Here is a 16,632-nt window from a genome sequence, read left to right as displayed (position 1 = left end):
GGGAAACTGGGAACCACCCCACCCTCCTGTGACCTACTGGTCACCCCGCCTCCCCCTCCCTGCCCCGCCTGGTCTGGCCTGACTGTGAGTGGGCACCACCGGCCAGGGAGTCTCAGCCAACATCGCTGTCCTGGCCCTCCCAAGTCAGACCTCGGGGATACCAACCTCAGGGAATTTGGACTCTGGGGAATTCGGAAGTGACCCTGCAGCCCCACCGGCCCAGCTGCCAGGAGCCTGAGGATGCCCTCCCAGCCGTCTCTGGGTCTCCAGGGTCCTCTGGCTGCTGCCAGGGTGAGGAAGAGCCGAGTTAATCTTCTGGCTACATATATACCTCAGAGCGGTCTGGCAGGGGAGAGGCCAGCAAAGAGACTCCTGGGCTGCAGGCCGCCAGCCCCCCCTCCCCGCCACCCCCCCCCCCGCGCCGTCTCCATTTGTACATTTTTAAAGCAAGTGGTGGTCGGTTTATGGATGTGCCTACTGGACGGGCACCTATGGGCCCTCGAAAGAAATCTGTTTCAACCTGCAGCACCTCCATTCAAAGGTCCTCCCGGCTCTACAATTGGGAGGACACGAAACCCGGGAGAGCGAGTCTGCGGCAAGCGCATCCCTCCACGGATCTGAGGGCTCTCGAGAGAGAGCACGCCCCGCAGGAGAGCACCGGGTCCACCGGGAGGGCTTGAAGACGTAGCCCTCGGCTCCAAAACCAATGAGACTCAGTCCTGGACGTTCTTTAACCCCTCGTTGCCGCGGGTCCCAGGGTTCCTTTTAACTGTGAGTTGAGTCTGCCTTTGCCCTCTTGAAGCACACTTGGGGATCTCCCTCCTCCAAGGACGGGTGACCCTAGAACGTGCTCTGGCTGCTCCACTCAAGCTTTGGAGACAGAAAACTTGGAAACAGTCTAGCTCGAGAAGTAGCTTAGGAAACAGGACACAGGCTTTTGTGGCCCCCAAGTGTGCAAAAAGGACCTGAGAAAGTTGTCCCCTTGACAAATTGAATCATTTTATGTAAAACCAGGTTGAACAGGGCTGCATTCTAAGCAGCGTCCCTCCTGTGTACTATGAATGCACGTGGGGCCCTCCGCACTTGGGTGGGTGAGGGAATGTCCAGACTTTTTCTGGTGTCTCCAGAGGCTGGTCTCCCCTTGCTCAGAGGGTCAACCAAACCTTTTGACTTTGGGCAGAGCCGAAAGCTGCCTGCTTTTCCCACTTGCCAGTGGAGTTTTGAAGAGCCAACTCGCAGACGGTTGAGCAGCTATACTCCCCCCTCCATCTTGCCTTCTTAGTTTGCCTTAATTAGGGGGTGGGGAGTTGGGTTTGGGGGCCCGAGTTCATGTAAAAACTGTCAAGTGAGTTAAGGGAAAGGGGAAGGAGAGAGAGGGTGGAGAACTCCAGTGCAGGAAAAATTCAAAAATCGTAAAAGGAAAAGGGGGAACTTGAAGCCCAGAAGTCATTGTTTCCTTTATTTCAAAGGGAGAAACCTGCCTGATTCTCATCCTTTTGATTGATTAAGGCCCTGAATACCTCGCAGGCCCGGAGTGACAGTCCTTGAATAGACTCGAGCGAATAAAGCGCAGTGCAGAGCGCGGGGCTGGCACTCGGGGGTGTAAAGGAGGCGAGTTCGCTGGCACTTACCAAGTTATAAATAAAAGGCTATGCACAATAGCACCTTCTCTAAGGACAGACAGTCTTTACAACACTCCTGGCGTCATATCCTGCTGGGGACACTTCAGCTCCTAGCCAAGACTTTGCTCCTTTTATTTTTCCAGCAGTTTAGTCTGAATACCATAATAAATTCCTGAGAACAAATGCTGCAGCCGGGCAAAACTTTAACATATAGATGCATCTCTGCCAAAGCATTGGAGAATCTATACCTCCAGATTTAGAGCTGGGGCTTCCTAGAGAGGGTTTTTTTAATCAAGAAGAGGAGACCTTTTTCTTTCTCCTCCCTTCCCCAGCCTTCAACTAACCAGTAGTGGGGCCTCCGGCCACTACCTAAGCTTCACACTATCCCTGCCCCCAGACTGTGAAGACAAAAGAACTTATCAGCACACTCTGGACTCTTCCTGGGAGGAACCCCATAGGGAAGACCCTCATAATAAGCCTATGCCAAGGGGCATGGACCAGAGGAAGGAAGACTACAGATGTCTGGGGGCTCCAATGCCTTCTTATTGTAATTGCACCCCCTTCATTGGCAAGTAAGCCAAGAAAAATGGGCGCGAGGCAGAGCCGCAGGTAGAATAACAGAGACATAGAGACACACAGAGAGATGGAATGAGAGGAAGAGTCACAGACAGAGAAAGACACACAGAGATACACACCGAGAGATAAGGAGACGGAGAAATAGAAAGTCAAGGAGAGAGACACACATAGAATGACAGACAGACAGATGCGGACCCCTCTCCAGTCTCAGCAGCTGCCATCTCCCTCGGACTGGCTCTCCCTGTTTCCGTGGGTGTACCCTTGTCTTCCCCGGGGAAGAGGCGCAGCGCAGGTTCCTCTCCGGGCCTGCCGAGGCTTCGGCGCCGCCAGGGATGGGAAGAGAAAGTGGCCGCTGTCGCCCAATCAGCGCGTGTCTCCGCCACCCGGGACGGTCTCCCCGTCGGCCAATCGCAGCTCAGGGCTCCTGACCAAGCTTTGGGTGAAAGAACTAATAAATGCTCCCGAGCCCGGATCCCCGCACTCGGTGTCACGACGGGAGGAGACTCAGGCCGGCCGCGCACCCGCCCCCGGCCCCCCCCACCCCGGCTCGTCGCGGCGCTCCGAGCCCCCTCCCCAGCGCTCCCAGCCGCGGCGCCGCTCGCCCAGCTTCGCACCAAACTTTTCCGCCCTGGGCTCGGGATCCTGGACTCCGGGGCCTCCCTGCCCGCCCCTTTCCCCGGTTCCACCTCGAGCCTCTCTTTGGACTAGGAGCGAGCAGCCCCCTCCCCGTGTCCCTCCTCTCTCTCCAGTCTTTTTGGGGAGGGGCTCTCCACGCTCGGGGGAGTTGCCGAGGGTCACCAGCGCCTCTCTCGTCTTTCTATTTTGCCTTCACCTGGATATAATTTCCAAGCGGCGCTGTCCCCAAGATGACCACACTGGCCGGAGCTGTGCCCAGGATGATGCGGCCGGGCCCGGGGCAGAACTACCCGCGCAGCGGGTTCCCGCTGGAAGGTAAGAAAGGGCCTCAGCGCCGCCCAGACCCCGGGGCCGCGGCGGGGCTGCTCCACTCAGCCCCGGGTCTCCACAAGCTCCTTTGGCGCGTCCAGGAGCCCATTCCCGGGGTACCCCCGCCCCAGGAGGGAACAGTCGGGCGAGATCCCGACTCGATTTTCTCTGGGCAAACGAAGCGCCCTTCTCTCCTCAACTCCGCGGAGCTTGGCCGTCAGGCCTGTTCCTGGGCCGTTCCGCTTTGCTCTGTTGTTTTGGAAATGCCGTGGTGGGGAAAGGATCAGCGGCTTCTGAGTACCAGAAAGCAACTTCTCAGCATTTTGTCCACCCGAAGGCATCTCAGAACTGTCCCGGTTGCTCCCATGTTTGCTAAACTTTTGTTAATTCTGGAAGGATTTTCTTGCCGCTACAAAGTTGTGGTGGTGTTTGGAAAATTTAGTATTAATTGATTCATTAATTAGAGTTCCATTCATCTCCAGCGGCATCTCGAAGTTTCCACAACCCGTTTGGGGAACTGCCTTTCAGTTAGCCTGAAGGTTCTGGAATCCCAGGGAGGCAAGAGGATTTGCAAGCCCGAAACTTTCTAGGCAATTTGCGAGGTTGAGGCGCCCGAGCCGGGATGCTGGCAGGGTGGCGCCTAGCCTTGGCCCTCAGTGCAGAGTAGGATGTGATATCCAGGGCACCAGCGGAGGCGAGGGGACCTGCGAGCAGACCCGACTGTCGTCTCTGTCCCGAGGTGTAACAGGTGACACGCACTGACACCTGCGGCTTGCTTTCAGGACCCTCTTTGACCTTTGCCTGCGGCCCTCTTAGCCAGAAACCCGAAGGGCTGTCAGCTCCTCCAAGTCCCTTAGAAAGAAAGCTGCCCCAATTAGACAGAGTTTAGTGCGACTTCGAGAAGGCCTGGGTGAACATCTTTCTGCCAGGAGGCTGTTCCAGCCTCAGAGTCTCCCCCCACAAGTTGTCCCCTTTCCTGGGCCCAAAGGGAAGACAGTTTCACTGGAGCGAGTTATTTTGCCCTGGTTGTTCCCTTCACAAAAGATTATGTGCCCCTGAATTGCTTAATAATTTGAACAAGTGTAGTTGAAACAGGGTCTGCGGCTGGGAGCCTGAATGGAGCAGTTTCAGTGTTGAGGCTGTAACGTGGCGATTGGCCAGAGGAGTGAGAAATTAGGTGGGTTCATCTTTTGGGCTGCTCTCTGCTCTCCCGAAATGACGTTCTGTGCGTCTCTCTCTTCGCCTTGTGCTCTCAGTGTCCACCCCCCTCGGCCAGGGCCGGGTCAACCAGCTCGGCGGTGTATTTATCAACGGCAGGCCGCTACCCAACCACATCCGTCACAAGATCGTGGAGATGGCCCACCACGGCATCCGGCCCTGTGTCATCTCCCGTCAGCTGCGTGTGTCCCACGGCTGCGTCTCTAAGATCCTGTGCAGATATCAGGAGACGGGCTCCATCCGCCCCGGCGCCATCGGTGGCAGCAAGCCCAAGGTGAGCGCGTGGGCCTGGCCCTGGAGGCCTCCTGCCTGCAGTGTCCCGAGTTAGGGAAGAATGGGCAGGGGGCAAGGACTGACATCTGGGGCTTTCTGAGGAGTTTATCCAAATCTGAGAAGGTGTGTGTGTGTGTGTGTGTGTATTGGGGGTTGAAGGGAAGTGGCTAGAGTGCTGTCTCAGCTGGAGCTCCTTGATAAATGCTAAGGAAAAACTCCATCCTTTTTGCAAAGGTGATAAAGCATTTGTTTTTTATGCCTCAGAGTCCTGGAATCCCCATCAAATTATTTTAATAGGCAAACACCCAAAGTGTGCAAACTGTATGTGCCCACCTGTTGCTGGTTTCTTCCCCAAGTATCATCCCAGCTCCCAGCCACTGCACTGCCTTTTCCAAAACTAATCCAAGGAACCACTTTTGATTTTTAATGGTTTCTCTCCCAACTCCCATCCCCAGTCGCCTCCAGTCCAAATTGTCTTCAAGGAGTCAAAAGCCAGGGTGATTTGTATTCTTTGCAATGAGCCAATGACTTGGCTTTTAAAAGGTAGTTGGGTGCTATCGTCAAATTATTTTGGTTCTCCTTAAAAAAGGAAAGAGAATCACACTGGCTGTGGCTGAGTGGGAGGGGATTGTATACGGTCTGCCTTTTCTTCTGGATGTGGGGAAAATCCAATATAATTTTCTAGTTGCCACAGGGCAAAACCAAAAGGAGGGTTCTGGTAAACTGAAGACTTCCAGACAACCGCCTCTCCTCCTGCCATGCCAGCCCCCCTTGCAACCTCTCTAAGAATCTCTGGAAACGCTTTTTATTGGGAAGAAAAGAGCCAGTCTCTAAAATTATCCATATTTGCTATCCTCTCTGATTTTTAAAAAATCTGGACACTCACCTTTTGCATTTCATTTTGGTCTTCACCTTAGCTAAAATCTTGTGCTCCTTTGGAAAGGCCCAAGTTGCAGGTCTAACTTGATTTTTCTGCTCCTCTTTCAAGCATTCCTTTTTTAGTTTCGTTTTCGTGTTGATTCAGTGTAAGGGGCTGCCTTTCTTTATTTCCATGGATCTGAAAGTACACCCCTTCCAATATGTCATACCTCTTCTTATTTTAAGCCGACTGAGGGACTGATCTGGGGAGAAGAGTACCCAGGCTGCTTCCGGGTGGGATGGTTTCCTCTCTGCCCCTTTCTAAAGTACACTGCCTCAGAGAGCAGGGGTCCTTTTGCTAAGCAGAGGGACCTTCCCAGGGGGCGCACGAAGGAGCGTCCCTCCAGGCCCGAGGCGGTGCGGCCGCCACATCTGGCCCAGAGGACTGGGTACCAACGCCTGCCTGCCTGTTCTCTTAAAGCAGGTGACAACGCCTGACGTGGAGAAGAAAATTGAGGAATACAAAAGAGAGAACCCGGGCATGTTCAGCTGGGAAATTCGAGACAAATTACTCAAGGACGCGGTCTGTGATCGAAACACCGTACCCTCAGGTACCAGGCTCATTAACGTCTTCCTGGGGCGAGGCGTCAGTCGCTATTACCCGGGCGGGCCATCTGAACCATAATCACCCCAATGATCGATATGGGCGATCGGAAGACGGCCCCTCCCAGGGCTCTGAAATATTTACGAGCTAGACGTTTTTGGCGTTTTATGGAGGGAGTGGTGAGCTGCTTGTCCTGGGGTTGAGAGCCCGCCGCTGAGGGCTCCCCAAAGAGGATTTCTGTCGAAGAGGCAGGGCAGGAAACGCGAGGCGGAGGCCAAGCGTTTATTAATATTGATGTTCCCTTTTAAAGAGAAACAAATGTTTTGGTAATCCTAACCGAAGGGAGATGGGGCCGCGCCAACCGAGACTTCACCGTGCGCGCCAAGGAGGGGAGGCTTCGGCAACGGCCGGGATTTTTTCCCGAGTCCCAGGGCCCATCCGGCGCCCCCGGCGGCCAGGGGGAGGCGGAGGGAGAAGAGGGGCGAGCGCAGGCGAGGGCGAGGGCGCGCGGGTTTGTTTTTAATTAAAAGGAAACTCCCTTTTCCCCCCTGCGAGAACGAGATATTTCGGAGCATGGATTTGTTTACCAGACTGGAATCTGGAAAAAATAAATGGGGGAGAGTGCATTTTCTTTTGACTTTTACAATAGGAAACGATTCTGCAGTTGAAATTTAAACCCTTTATGGCCTCAAAGAAAAAAAAAAAAAAAGAAAAAAGTTGAATTGCAGGGGACGGGTCCGCTCTGGTTCTTCCTGCCTTACCGCGAACCGCGGGGCGCAATGCCTTCAGGTTGAGGCGGTGCAGTGTGGCTGGCGGGAGAAATCTCTTAGATTGGAGATCTAGAGACCCGTCTGTGGAGTCTAGGAGGGAAACTTCCTACTGGGGAGAGCGGACCGAGACCGCGGTTCCCGGCCCTAACCTGGAGGTGCGAGCTTTCCAGGCTCCCGGCTCGCTGTTTCTAGAGGCCGATTATGGGATGGGGGGTATGAGTGGGAGGGTGAGGCAGGGTGTAGAAGGACGAGGATTCCCCAAAGACGCTGGAGGAGACGGAAGCAAGCTGTGCAGGGTAGGCCTTCTAGGCCCCCCCACCCGTACCCCGACTGGGGGCCGGGGGGCCCCTTGCAGCGCGGCCCTGGAGGTCTCAGTCGTAAGCGCCCCCCTTCCTCCTTCCGCCCCCAGTGAGTTCCATCAGTCGCATCCTGAGGAGTAAATTCGGGAAAGGCGAGGAGGAGGAGGCCGACCTGGAGAGGAAGGAGGCAGAGGAGAGTGAGAAGAAGGCGAAACACAGCATCGACGGCATCCTGAGCGAACGAGGTAAGCGGCGGCGCGCTGGGCGGCGCCTTGGGGGGCCTGCGCCTCCCCGAACTCCGCGCTCTGACGCTGGGGTCCTGAGGGCGGCGCAGCCCCGCTCGTGTCAAGGTCCCTTCTCGCTCATATCCCCTGCACCCGGGTAAGAGCGTTCAAGTGAAAGACCAGAGACGCACTTACAGTGAACACAAAAATCTTTTCTTCTTTTTTCCTTTCTATTTTTAAACCTTTCCTCCACACCACTCGCAGCCCCACGGAAGGCAAACTGCAAAGTGCGGTCTGGGTGCGGGGCCACCCTCCTGCCCAATGGGGTACCGGACTGGGCGTCTCTGAGCGGTTGTGAGGCTGGGGGCAGTCCGTGAGCCTCCGGAGGTTAAAGGAACTTTTTCCGCCCTTAGGAAAGGCCCGGGTCTCCAAAGGGGTTTCCACATCAGAGGAGGGGGGCGCGGAGAGGGAGAGAGGGAGAGGGACGGGAACGAGGACAAGAGAGAGAGAGAGGCTCAAAACTCTTTAAGGCAGTGGGGTCCCAAGGTTGCACCACATTGACTGCCTTATAAAGGTACATCTGTAAGTTGGCTGTTTTTTTGTTTGTTTTAAATTGGTTTTCAAATGCGGTAGGGTTTGAGCTGTGCGTGTCTGGGAAGTAAAACAAGCCTAAGCTCTGGGTTACAAACCGAGGGGGTCTGGGTTCTTGGGCTCGCAGTGCCGGCACCCTTTCTCCGCCCAGGGGTGCGGACCATTGTCTTCTTGTTGGCTGCGATCTGTCAGCCTCAAGAGGGAATCTCCCCCGCAGAGTCATAAGTGCAGCCTGCGGGTTGTCTTCAGACTCTAAAGGTACGCCCACTCCCACAAAAGAAAGTCAACCCTGTGGGAGTTGAACCTGGAAGGGTTCATGGCAGCAGGAGAGTCTCAGCCGTTTTGCGTCTCAGCACTTTTGGCCTTGGGGGTGGTTGCACCTCTTCCAAAGCACAAAGGGCCGGGAGTTGCCAGGTGCCCCCCTCCCCCAGGCGTGGCCTTCCCTCGCCCGGGGCCGGGACTTCGTTGGGCTGAGTTGACTTTTGAGTTGCCCTAGAAGGGCAGGCGGCTCTCCAGGTGGGCTTGGAGCGATCACCCACTTCGACCAGCTGGGTCTGGGCCGTCAGCCGGTGGCATCCAGGGTAGGACTGTGGGTCGTGAAAGTGGTCGCTTCTTTTACCTTCATTGCTCAAGTCCGGGGCGGACCGCTGGCCCTCCGGAGCGGCAGCTTTACAAATCAATGCAAACTCTGTACACAACCTCGAAGGGACCCAGATTTCAATGTTGTAAATCCGAACCACAGATTTCAGCGATAAACAGGTGCCTAGATGCCCTGGCACACACAGGCAATCAAGCAAAGACACCAAAACCACAGCAGGTTGGGCAGGGGAGATACATGTGCTGTTGCTTCCCTCCTTCTAAAGCAGGGGCCTCACATGGACTCAGTTTAAGCCCTTCCTTTTGGAGGGGTACGTTTCTGCCCTGGTCTCTGAGAACAGACCCCAGCTTTTATTCTAGGTCTAGATGCATCACGGAGGTGCTGGGGAGGGAAGAAGGCAAGAAACCAGCCAACCCCAAACCTAACGGGCCCCTGCAGGCAGCGGGGCAATGAGCCCAGAGGGTAGGAGAGGCTTGGGAAGGGGGGGTGAAGGGTGGCAAGGCTTTGCTACTTGTTGCTGGAGGCGCCCGCTCTGCAGCTCGACAGCTTCCTCGCAGCACCGGCAACCGAGGCCCAGGAGACAAAACGCCCCAAATGAGCTGGTCAAACATTTGTACAACTTTTCCAGCTTTTACAAAGAAGGCCTTCTCTACACAATCTACACTTGGAGATGAACTTGGGAGACAAAGCCTGGAGAGTCCATTGAAACTCACACTTTAGCTCGGCCCAGACAAAGCTCTGGCTCGCAGCAGCTTGATGTGAACAAAGGAAGGCAACCTTTTTATAATTCAAGGAGAAAAGAAGAGAAAACAGCCCCACAAAGGGCTGAGAATAGACATTATGGGCTTGCAATGAGGGATGAATTATTCAATGAGCCCCAATAGCTGCTGCGCCAGGAAGTTTTATGGACTTTCCAGCGTGGAAAAAGTGGCCATTTCACCTACAAAATGTTTCTAGTCTTTTGGGCCATCTAGCTGGGCCCGCTGCCATTCAAGGGCAATTGCTACCAGTTTTAAAATCAGAGTATTCTCCCCAGAGGGGGCTGAACCGTTGAAAACACACACGTACACACAACTCGGAGGCTGAAGTCTAATTTAATTTGGGGTTGTCAGGGAAGATGCAGCGTCAGTCTCTTCAGTGCCTCTAGCTCCCTTTCCAGATGAGCCCTGGAGGACAAGAGGGGCCCAGAGAAAGGACAGAGTGGAGTGTAGTTTGAAGGGACGTTTCAAAACCTCAAAAAAAACCCCCAAAATTCCCTCTATCCTTTGGGCCGCAAAAGTCCCAGGCTGCCCCGCTTGGAAAATAGACTGAATGTTGATAAAGGGCTCTGAGCTCCCAGGCGGGGCAGGAGGAGCCTGGCTGAGGAGGGACGTTTGGGTGTCATGATCAGGGCGGCGCGCTCTCTCTGGAGGTTCCAGCTTCCTTTCCGGCCTGCCGGATGTTTCTGAGACTGGCTTTCCCGAGTACCTCTCTCTACTTGTTAGAGACTGGGACACAGGGAGAGAGGTACTCTGAAAGAGGTCAGAACGGCCCTCGTTTTTCTCTCCAGGGTCTTGTCCTTTCTTCTGGATGGCCTCTTTCACCTTCCCAACTTTGCCCTGTCCCTCGCCCAATGCAAGAGCAGCGCTTCGGATCGACGCGGGGCGCTCAGGCCCGTGCGCCCTAGGCGCGCAACAGACGCTGTGCGCCCCTCCTGGATCTTTGCTTCCAGCTCTTTTGCCAGGATAGAAGGAGAGGGTAGGGCAGCCAGGAACACCCCCCCAGCACCCTTCTCATCTCCCCCCCACCCCCCTCCCCACACACCCTTCCCCTCCCCAAGAGCCGAGCAGGCGCAGCGGTAAGAACCTAGCCCCGGTCGCGGCAACTGGGGCTGTGGGCACAGCCCGCGCTGCGGCCACTCAATAGGCGTCTCTGTTCCTCCCCCGGCGCTGCGGAGCTGGGCCGCGGGCGCCGCCACAATGGGCCGGCCCCCACTCCTGCGCCCTGCGCCAAAGCGCCGCGCCGCCCCCTCCCCTGCGCTCCGGCCGGCTCGAAGCTTAGCTCGCCGGGCTGCAGCCGACTCAATTGCCTCCTTTATGTCCTTCTCACTTTCATCTAGACACAGCCCGCCTCCCCCGCCCTCTTCTTCTCCTCTTTTTTCCCCCTTCCTTGCCTGAGGCTCACATTAGTGAAATTTCTGCAACCTCCCCCCATTTTTTTCTTATTTTAAAGAAAGCCCTTAACACAAAAGCAGTGACTAATCAATAGAAACTGCTCCTTCATCAACTCCTCCTCCTCCTCCTCCTCCTCCTTCTCCAGCGGCAGCAGCAGCAGGGTGACGCTTTTCCTGTTTGTGAGTTTTGGGAAACATTTTTGCTTTGTGCCGTAATGGAATTAGAGCACAGATGAGGACTGTAAATGGACACGCGACTGCAAGACTCTCGCTTAAATATTTAGATGCAAAGTTACAATTACTGACTTGTTGCTGCGGCTTTGAAGTGGCAGCTCGGGAGTGCAGGGGGAGAGAGGCCAGATTGCCAAATTGATGTTTTGATTGGGGCTGGAGATACACTTTCATAGGACTTTACCCCTTTTAAGAATCACCAGTGAGCGTGGGAGGTTTGCAACAATTTCAAAGATTGAGCCAAGAGACCCCAAGCATAGGTAGGGTGGAGCTTACCCTCCTTTTTTTTAACGCTCCCTTTCAATTTGACGTTTATGAAAAACAGTGCTTTTTTTCTTTTTTTAATTTGAGAAAGTAAAGGTGACAAAAGTTTTGCTTGAGTTTGTAAACTTAGGAGCTTTTCTAAAATTAACGAGGACGACATCAGCTTTTCATTGGGACATAAGATAAAGCAATTAAAAATGTACAAGTTTTAAAAGTCCTGCAACTATTTCACTTCCAGTGGAATCATGAAAAGAACATTTTATCATTAACGGGAGTGCTACTGACATCGAGGGGAGCGGAAGGCCGTTTCTTCCCTCACCCGCCCCCCCGGACCCCCCCAGCCTTGAAGTTAGCAGGGAAGGACATTTTGGCGCGAGGCAAAGGGCGGCGGGGGGGGCTGTGCGGGGAACAGGCGGGGGAGGGGAAGGGAGGAACTTTCCCACAGATTAAAATCACGGGCTATAAGATCTTAGGTTTGTGGCATCGGAACCTTTATTAAAGTGGACGGCCCACTCTCCGAGTCCATTTGTCAGAATCACGAATTTGACCCCAATGTCGTCTCAGGTCTTTGGGGTAAATTTCATGTTTTCTGAAGCCCTTACAATACTCAACAAGGAAATATCACCCGTTTAAAAATGTATTGGAAATATCAAAACTTGAATTAAATTAAAACACCTCGCTGTGTTCTTTTCAAGGAGATAACGGTAACGATTTTCCTGTTGGACCGATTTGAAAGGAAACACCCGAGTTCGGATCGTAGTTTTATTTTTTGAGGGTTTGTTTTGTTTGGTTGACTGCTGTAGGCTCACTTTCTAGCCTTATTGAAAACATGCAGATTTTCTAACCAATGCTTGAAATTGTATGTTGATTTTGAAGTTTGATTTGCTTGTTGATAGCACCGGAGCGGGGACGTAGGGGCTTCACGTGGGTAATAATTACTGAAGGGTCATTTAAGAGTCCCCAGGGCTGTGCAGTAAAACTCATCGGCGCGGTGAGGTGGAACCAGCAAGTGCGCCTCGGTTCAGGGAGTGGACTATGCGGAAATTAATCAGGTGAATACAAGCGTTGCCACCGAACTCAGGTTCAACATTCATGAATACATATATTTTTAAGGGAAAAAAAATTCCTTCCTAACTATGAGGTTAAATGCTCACATTGTACGTAAATAAATAGCCAATGAATATTAAAAGCCTCAACAACAGCAATAAACGGTGAGAGAGTTTGGCCAGGGCTGGGGCAGAGAAGGTTGGTTCAGTTCGGTGGAGTCCTATGGCAGGTAACTTATTTATGTGGGTAAATAAAGATTAAAGAACCATTAAGAATGTACATATATAACTAACAAGACAGTAAAAGGCAATTAAGCAGTCAGTTTAATGCCTTATCTCACTGGCTGCTCTGGGGTTGTTTTACAACTAGGAATTAAAATCTGAAAAGGAAGTTTTCAGCAGCTCTGGCCAAATATTGATTAAGTAGCTGTTTGTTGATACCATTGTTACGCATTAAAAGGCCGGGATCCCGGCCTCTCAGTGGCCATCTTCCATTGTGAGGGATTCTTAACCACTGAGATCAAAGCAGGATCATTTCAACTTATCTGTCTTGGAAAATCCTCCTTTTCCTCTGAAACCTCTAAGGAGGATTGACTGAATTCTCTTTAAGAAATAGGAACCAAAACCAGTTACGTGTCCTAGGTTTGCAGAGAAGAGATTCATGGGGTGTTTTTAATTATCCTATGGTGATTTCTTGTTTAGAACTTAGGCTAAGATGGTGAATTTATCATCAAATAACTTCTCGTTTGGGGGGAGGTGACGAGAGGCATGGAAACTAAGATCCTGAATGTCACTAAATTTCTAAATATGGAAGTTTTACTGAAGTTACCTGCCAAGCTGGAATGACGTAAAGGCAAGATGTCAGAGTTTTGTGTAAAACTAGCTGGAGAACAATTAAATACACAGGAAACTGGGAATTAGATTGACTGCATTTCTCTACATATGTTTTCACAATTTTTGTGTTTATGGATGGTTACATGAATCCCATGCATATTTTTAAACCTCCTACAATGTAGGAGCAGATACGTGTTTGTTTGTGTGTATAGTTTGTGTATTGTTAGAGTTTATTTATAAGTCGGTCACTATGAGTTATGTTGGCAGTAAACTATACCCAGTTGCGCACACACACAAAAAGATTTATTTCTCCTGTAGGTTACACTTTCTAGAGTCATCGGAATTTGAAGTAACAGCACAGCTTCCCAATTCATATTCAGCACTGCTGTTGAATGCTAGGAAAAATATTTCCTTGAATAATTTTATGACTTTTTTGGCTGTTGATTTTTCGATGAACTGTTAGGCTTTGTTTTGTTTTGTTTTGTTTAAGAGTTCAATATATTTGGATAGATTTTTCTTTTATTATGAGAGCTAAAATGCATGCAAAGGCTCTTTTGGAAATACCATCTCTGTGCTTAATTTGCAAATTCCGAGTCACTCTAACTGAGGTTGTGAAATTTATGCCAGATTCAGTTTTGAATATTCAACTGAGCATCATAGATCTGCCTGTGTGCGGGATTTTCTGAATCCCTTTCTCTGTGTTCATTTCACTACTAAATAACCGTGCTTAGGGTTTTATTTTTATTTCATTTATTTTATTTTACTCTTATTCACTCTTGAACAAGATGAATCTTGACATACAGAGTCAGAATGATTAGTGGGTATTTTCTAACATTTTGTATTATAATCTCCCAATTAATTAATAATCTATCTGTGCTCAAATGTCCTTTGCAATAGTCCCAATCATTGCAGTGTGAGACAACTGCCTGAAACAGATTAAGCTGGAAGTATGAGTCAGTGCAGATCTATTATGACTACCTTGTCCTGGGTCCAGATGCAGTGCTAGAGAGTTCTTTGCTGCATTTTCCATGTATATGTATATTTCATGTTTCATTTACATGTGGAGTTAATGTGACTTTCCCCCCTTGGATATCAGGCTATGTATTCATATACTGCCAGGGGGACAGCAGAGTCATACTCTGAGTAGGGCCTGATGTCAGTACCAAGGCAGAATTACTGACTCAATGACGGGCTATGTCAGTTATATCTCAATAAGCCTGGAAAAAATAAACATTTGATATTATTGTTAAAAAAAAAAAGCACTAGCTGCCTTAGTGGGGAATTGTGATCAGAGAAAGTGAAAGGGAATTTCAGAAGTTGCCATTCTCTTGGAAGATGCACACCAAAGTGGGAACAGAGGACCATCCTCTGCTCTGTTGGGAAAGGTTTTCTCGCCCCGTTCATGCCAGTCTCGGGTAGAGAGTGGCACAGCTCAGCTTTCAGCTCTATCTTGCAGTGTTGGGCCAAACGCTGAGCTCCGACAGTGTTGAACTTTTGCTGGAATCGGGACGTCTCTCCTTTTAGAAAGCTTCCCCCACATTTCTGTGATGGTCTCAAAGGAACAGAATATATGTACTTTCCAGTTTGTAACTGGAAAATGAGCAGTTATCAAAATGGCCATTAACATTATAAAACATTTATTTAAGAGAGATGAGTTAGAAGCTTCACCATTGTCAAAGGGAGCTATGAAAACCATGGAAAATAGTTGTTGAAGACACTTGAGCAATAAAAGGCCTTATAAGTTCATATCTTCAATGTCTGTTTTCCTTCCTTCCTGATAAAAACTGAGAAGAGACTAACAGATAATTTCTGCCATGGAAATGGCCACTTTTCTTTAAAGAAGTAGTTGCATTTTAATAAAGAACAATGGTGTAACATTTCGAATTTGATTTGGTGCACATTTCTCCTGGAAAAAAAAAATCCTGAGAAAGAGTTTTACCTTGCACATTGCATATAACAAAGTTTGTAGCATTTAAATTTTAGCTGCAGGATTTTAAGTTGAAAAAACCCAAAACAACAAAGAACCCCTTCTCTTTGTGGTGAAGCAACTCAATCAAAGTAAGTAGTCTGAGTTTTTATGTCCTCCTTCTTACTGCAGTGATTGGGAAATGAATCTTCCCCAGTAAAACAAACTAGAACTCATGACCGGCAATAGCAAACTAGCCGTATATTTGTCTCCTTAAACCCATTTAGTGATTTGATTCTTATGTACTTTTAGCCCCTTAGCCCCTAACTTAGCCCCAGCTTTACTGTATCTACAATAGCATATTAATATAAACTCTTGATTCTAGGAGCAATTTCCCACTCATTCTGGATCTGATTCCATTGGATTCTATTTTAAAATAGCTGATCAAAATGCTTTGTGACAAGGATGGGAGACTCTTCTTGGCTGACTAACATAGGATTGAGGGAGAGGAAATACCACTGATTTTTCAGCATTAAAAATTTCCAGGATCATATTGAGAATTCAAATAGTATAGTTTTAAGGAGGCTTAAATGTAAATTTTAAAAAATTTTATAATCAGATGGTAGGCATATTTCTGGAAACAACTACAGAATTAAATGTACTTGGCTTTATGTCATTACATGCAAACAATAAGTAAGTTAGGGTAGAATAGCTAAGAAAGGAAACTTAATGGCTGTGTGCATTTTATCTTGCAACATGGAATTGGTTTTTGTATACTTTCATAGTCAATGCTTGTATGGTCACATACAAATTTACATTTTTAACAGAAAGCCTACATTTGTAGGCTTGTGATTTTTATAGGTACACAGATAAACTAAGAGCACAGCCACCATACCCCTCATCTTTTATCTTTTTTTTTTTTTTTTTGGCAAACCCTAATATAGGCATTAACTTACTTTGGCATTGTCTGGGGGTATTAACATCATTTTTGTTTCCTTTATAGGGTCTATCTTCTTTTTGAAAAAAATCTTGTTTTTAAACAATTATAGACTCATAGAGTCTATCTTCAAACAGATATTTTAAAATTCTTCCAGTATTCAAACATAATATCATGATTAAGAAAATCTTGGCCACAGGGTATGGGTGTGTGTGTGTGTGTGTGTGTGTGTGTGTGTGTGTGTCTCCCAATTACCATGGTTGAGCTTAACCTGAACTAAAGAAAATTAATTGGTCCAATTCATTTTATTATAAGAAAAGCAACAGGTTCCTTCTTTCTGAATCCCCACTTGGCTGGTTTCCTGACTGAGGTTCACAAATACAAATGAATGTTTCTTGTCTGACTTAAACACACCCCAAAGTCCTTTTTCATGTCTTTGCTTGCCTTATAAGAGCATAGCACCCAAGGTAAAAGTAGTCTGTCTTGCATCACTGATTTTGCTCTAAAATTGAGACTAACACATTTTGGGTGTGAACCCCTTGAGTTCTGATGTCTGGTAAGATGGGGGCACATTATACCAATTTCCCAGGGTGATATGAGAATAAAATGAGAAGATACAAGTTATGTGCAAGTTACACTTATCTCACAGGAAAACTCAAAATCTTGTGGGGAAAAAAGCCCTCT

General features: G+C 49.6%; 1 protein-coding gene across 3 annotated transcripts in view; it reads left to right on the top strand.

Annotated features, from left to right (window-relative positions):
- The first annotated feature begins 2,783 nt into the window (after nucleotides 1-2,783).
- The window catches only part of PAX3 (paired box 3), a 92,983-nt gene continuing 79,134 nt past the window's right edge, over nucleotides 2,784-16,632 (top strand). The window contains exons 1-4 of one of the 3 annotated variants that reach the window (XM_036858108.1): nucleotides 2,784-3,149; nucleotides 4,400-4,635; nucleotides 5,974-6,103; nucleotides 7,276-7,410. In XM_036858108.1, coding sequence (XP_036714003.1) covers nucleotides 3,065-3,149; nucleotides 4,400-4,635; nucleotides 5,974-6,103; nucleotides 7,276-7,410 — 586 coding nt within the window. In that variant the 5' untranslated portion in view covers nucleotides 2,784-3,064. The remainder of the gene's footprint in view (nucleotides 3,150-4,399; nucleotides 4,636-5,973; nucleotides 6,104-7,275; nucleotides 7,411-16,632) is intronic. The other 2 variants (XM_036858107.1, XM_036858109.1) reach the window with 2 other exon arrangements.

This window comes from Balaenoptera musculus, chromosome 7, assembly GCF_009873245.2.
Source record: "Balaenoptera musculus isolate JJ_BM4_2016_0621 chromosome 7, mBalMus1.pri.v3, whole genome shotgun sequence".
Lineage (NCBI taxonomy): Eukaryota > Metazoa > Chordata > Mammalia > Artiodactyla > Balaenopteridae > Balaenoptera > Balaenoptera musculus.
This window is presented reverse-complemented; position numbering and strand designations above follow the sequence as displayed.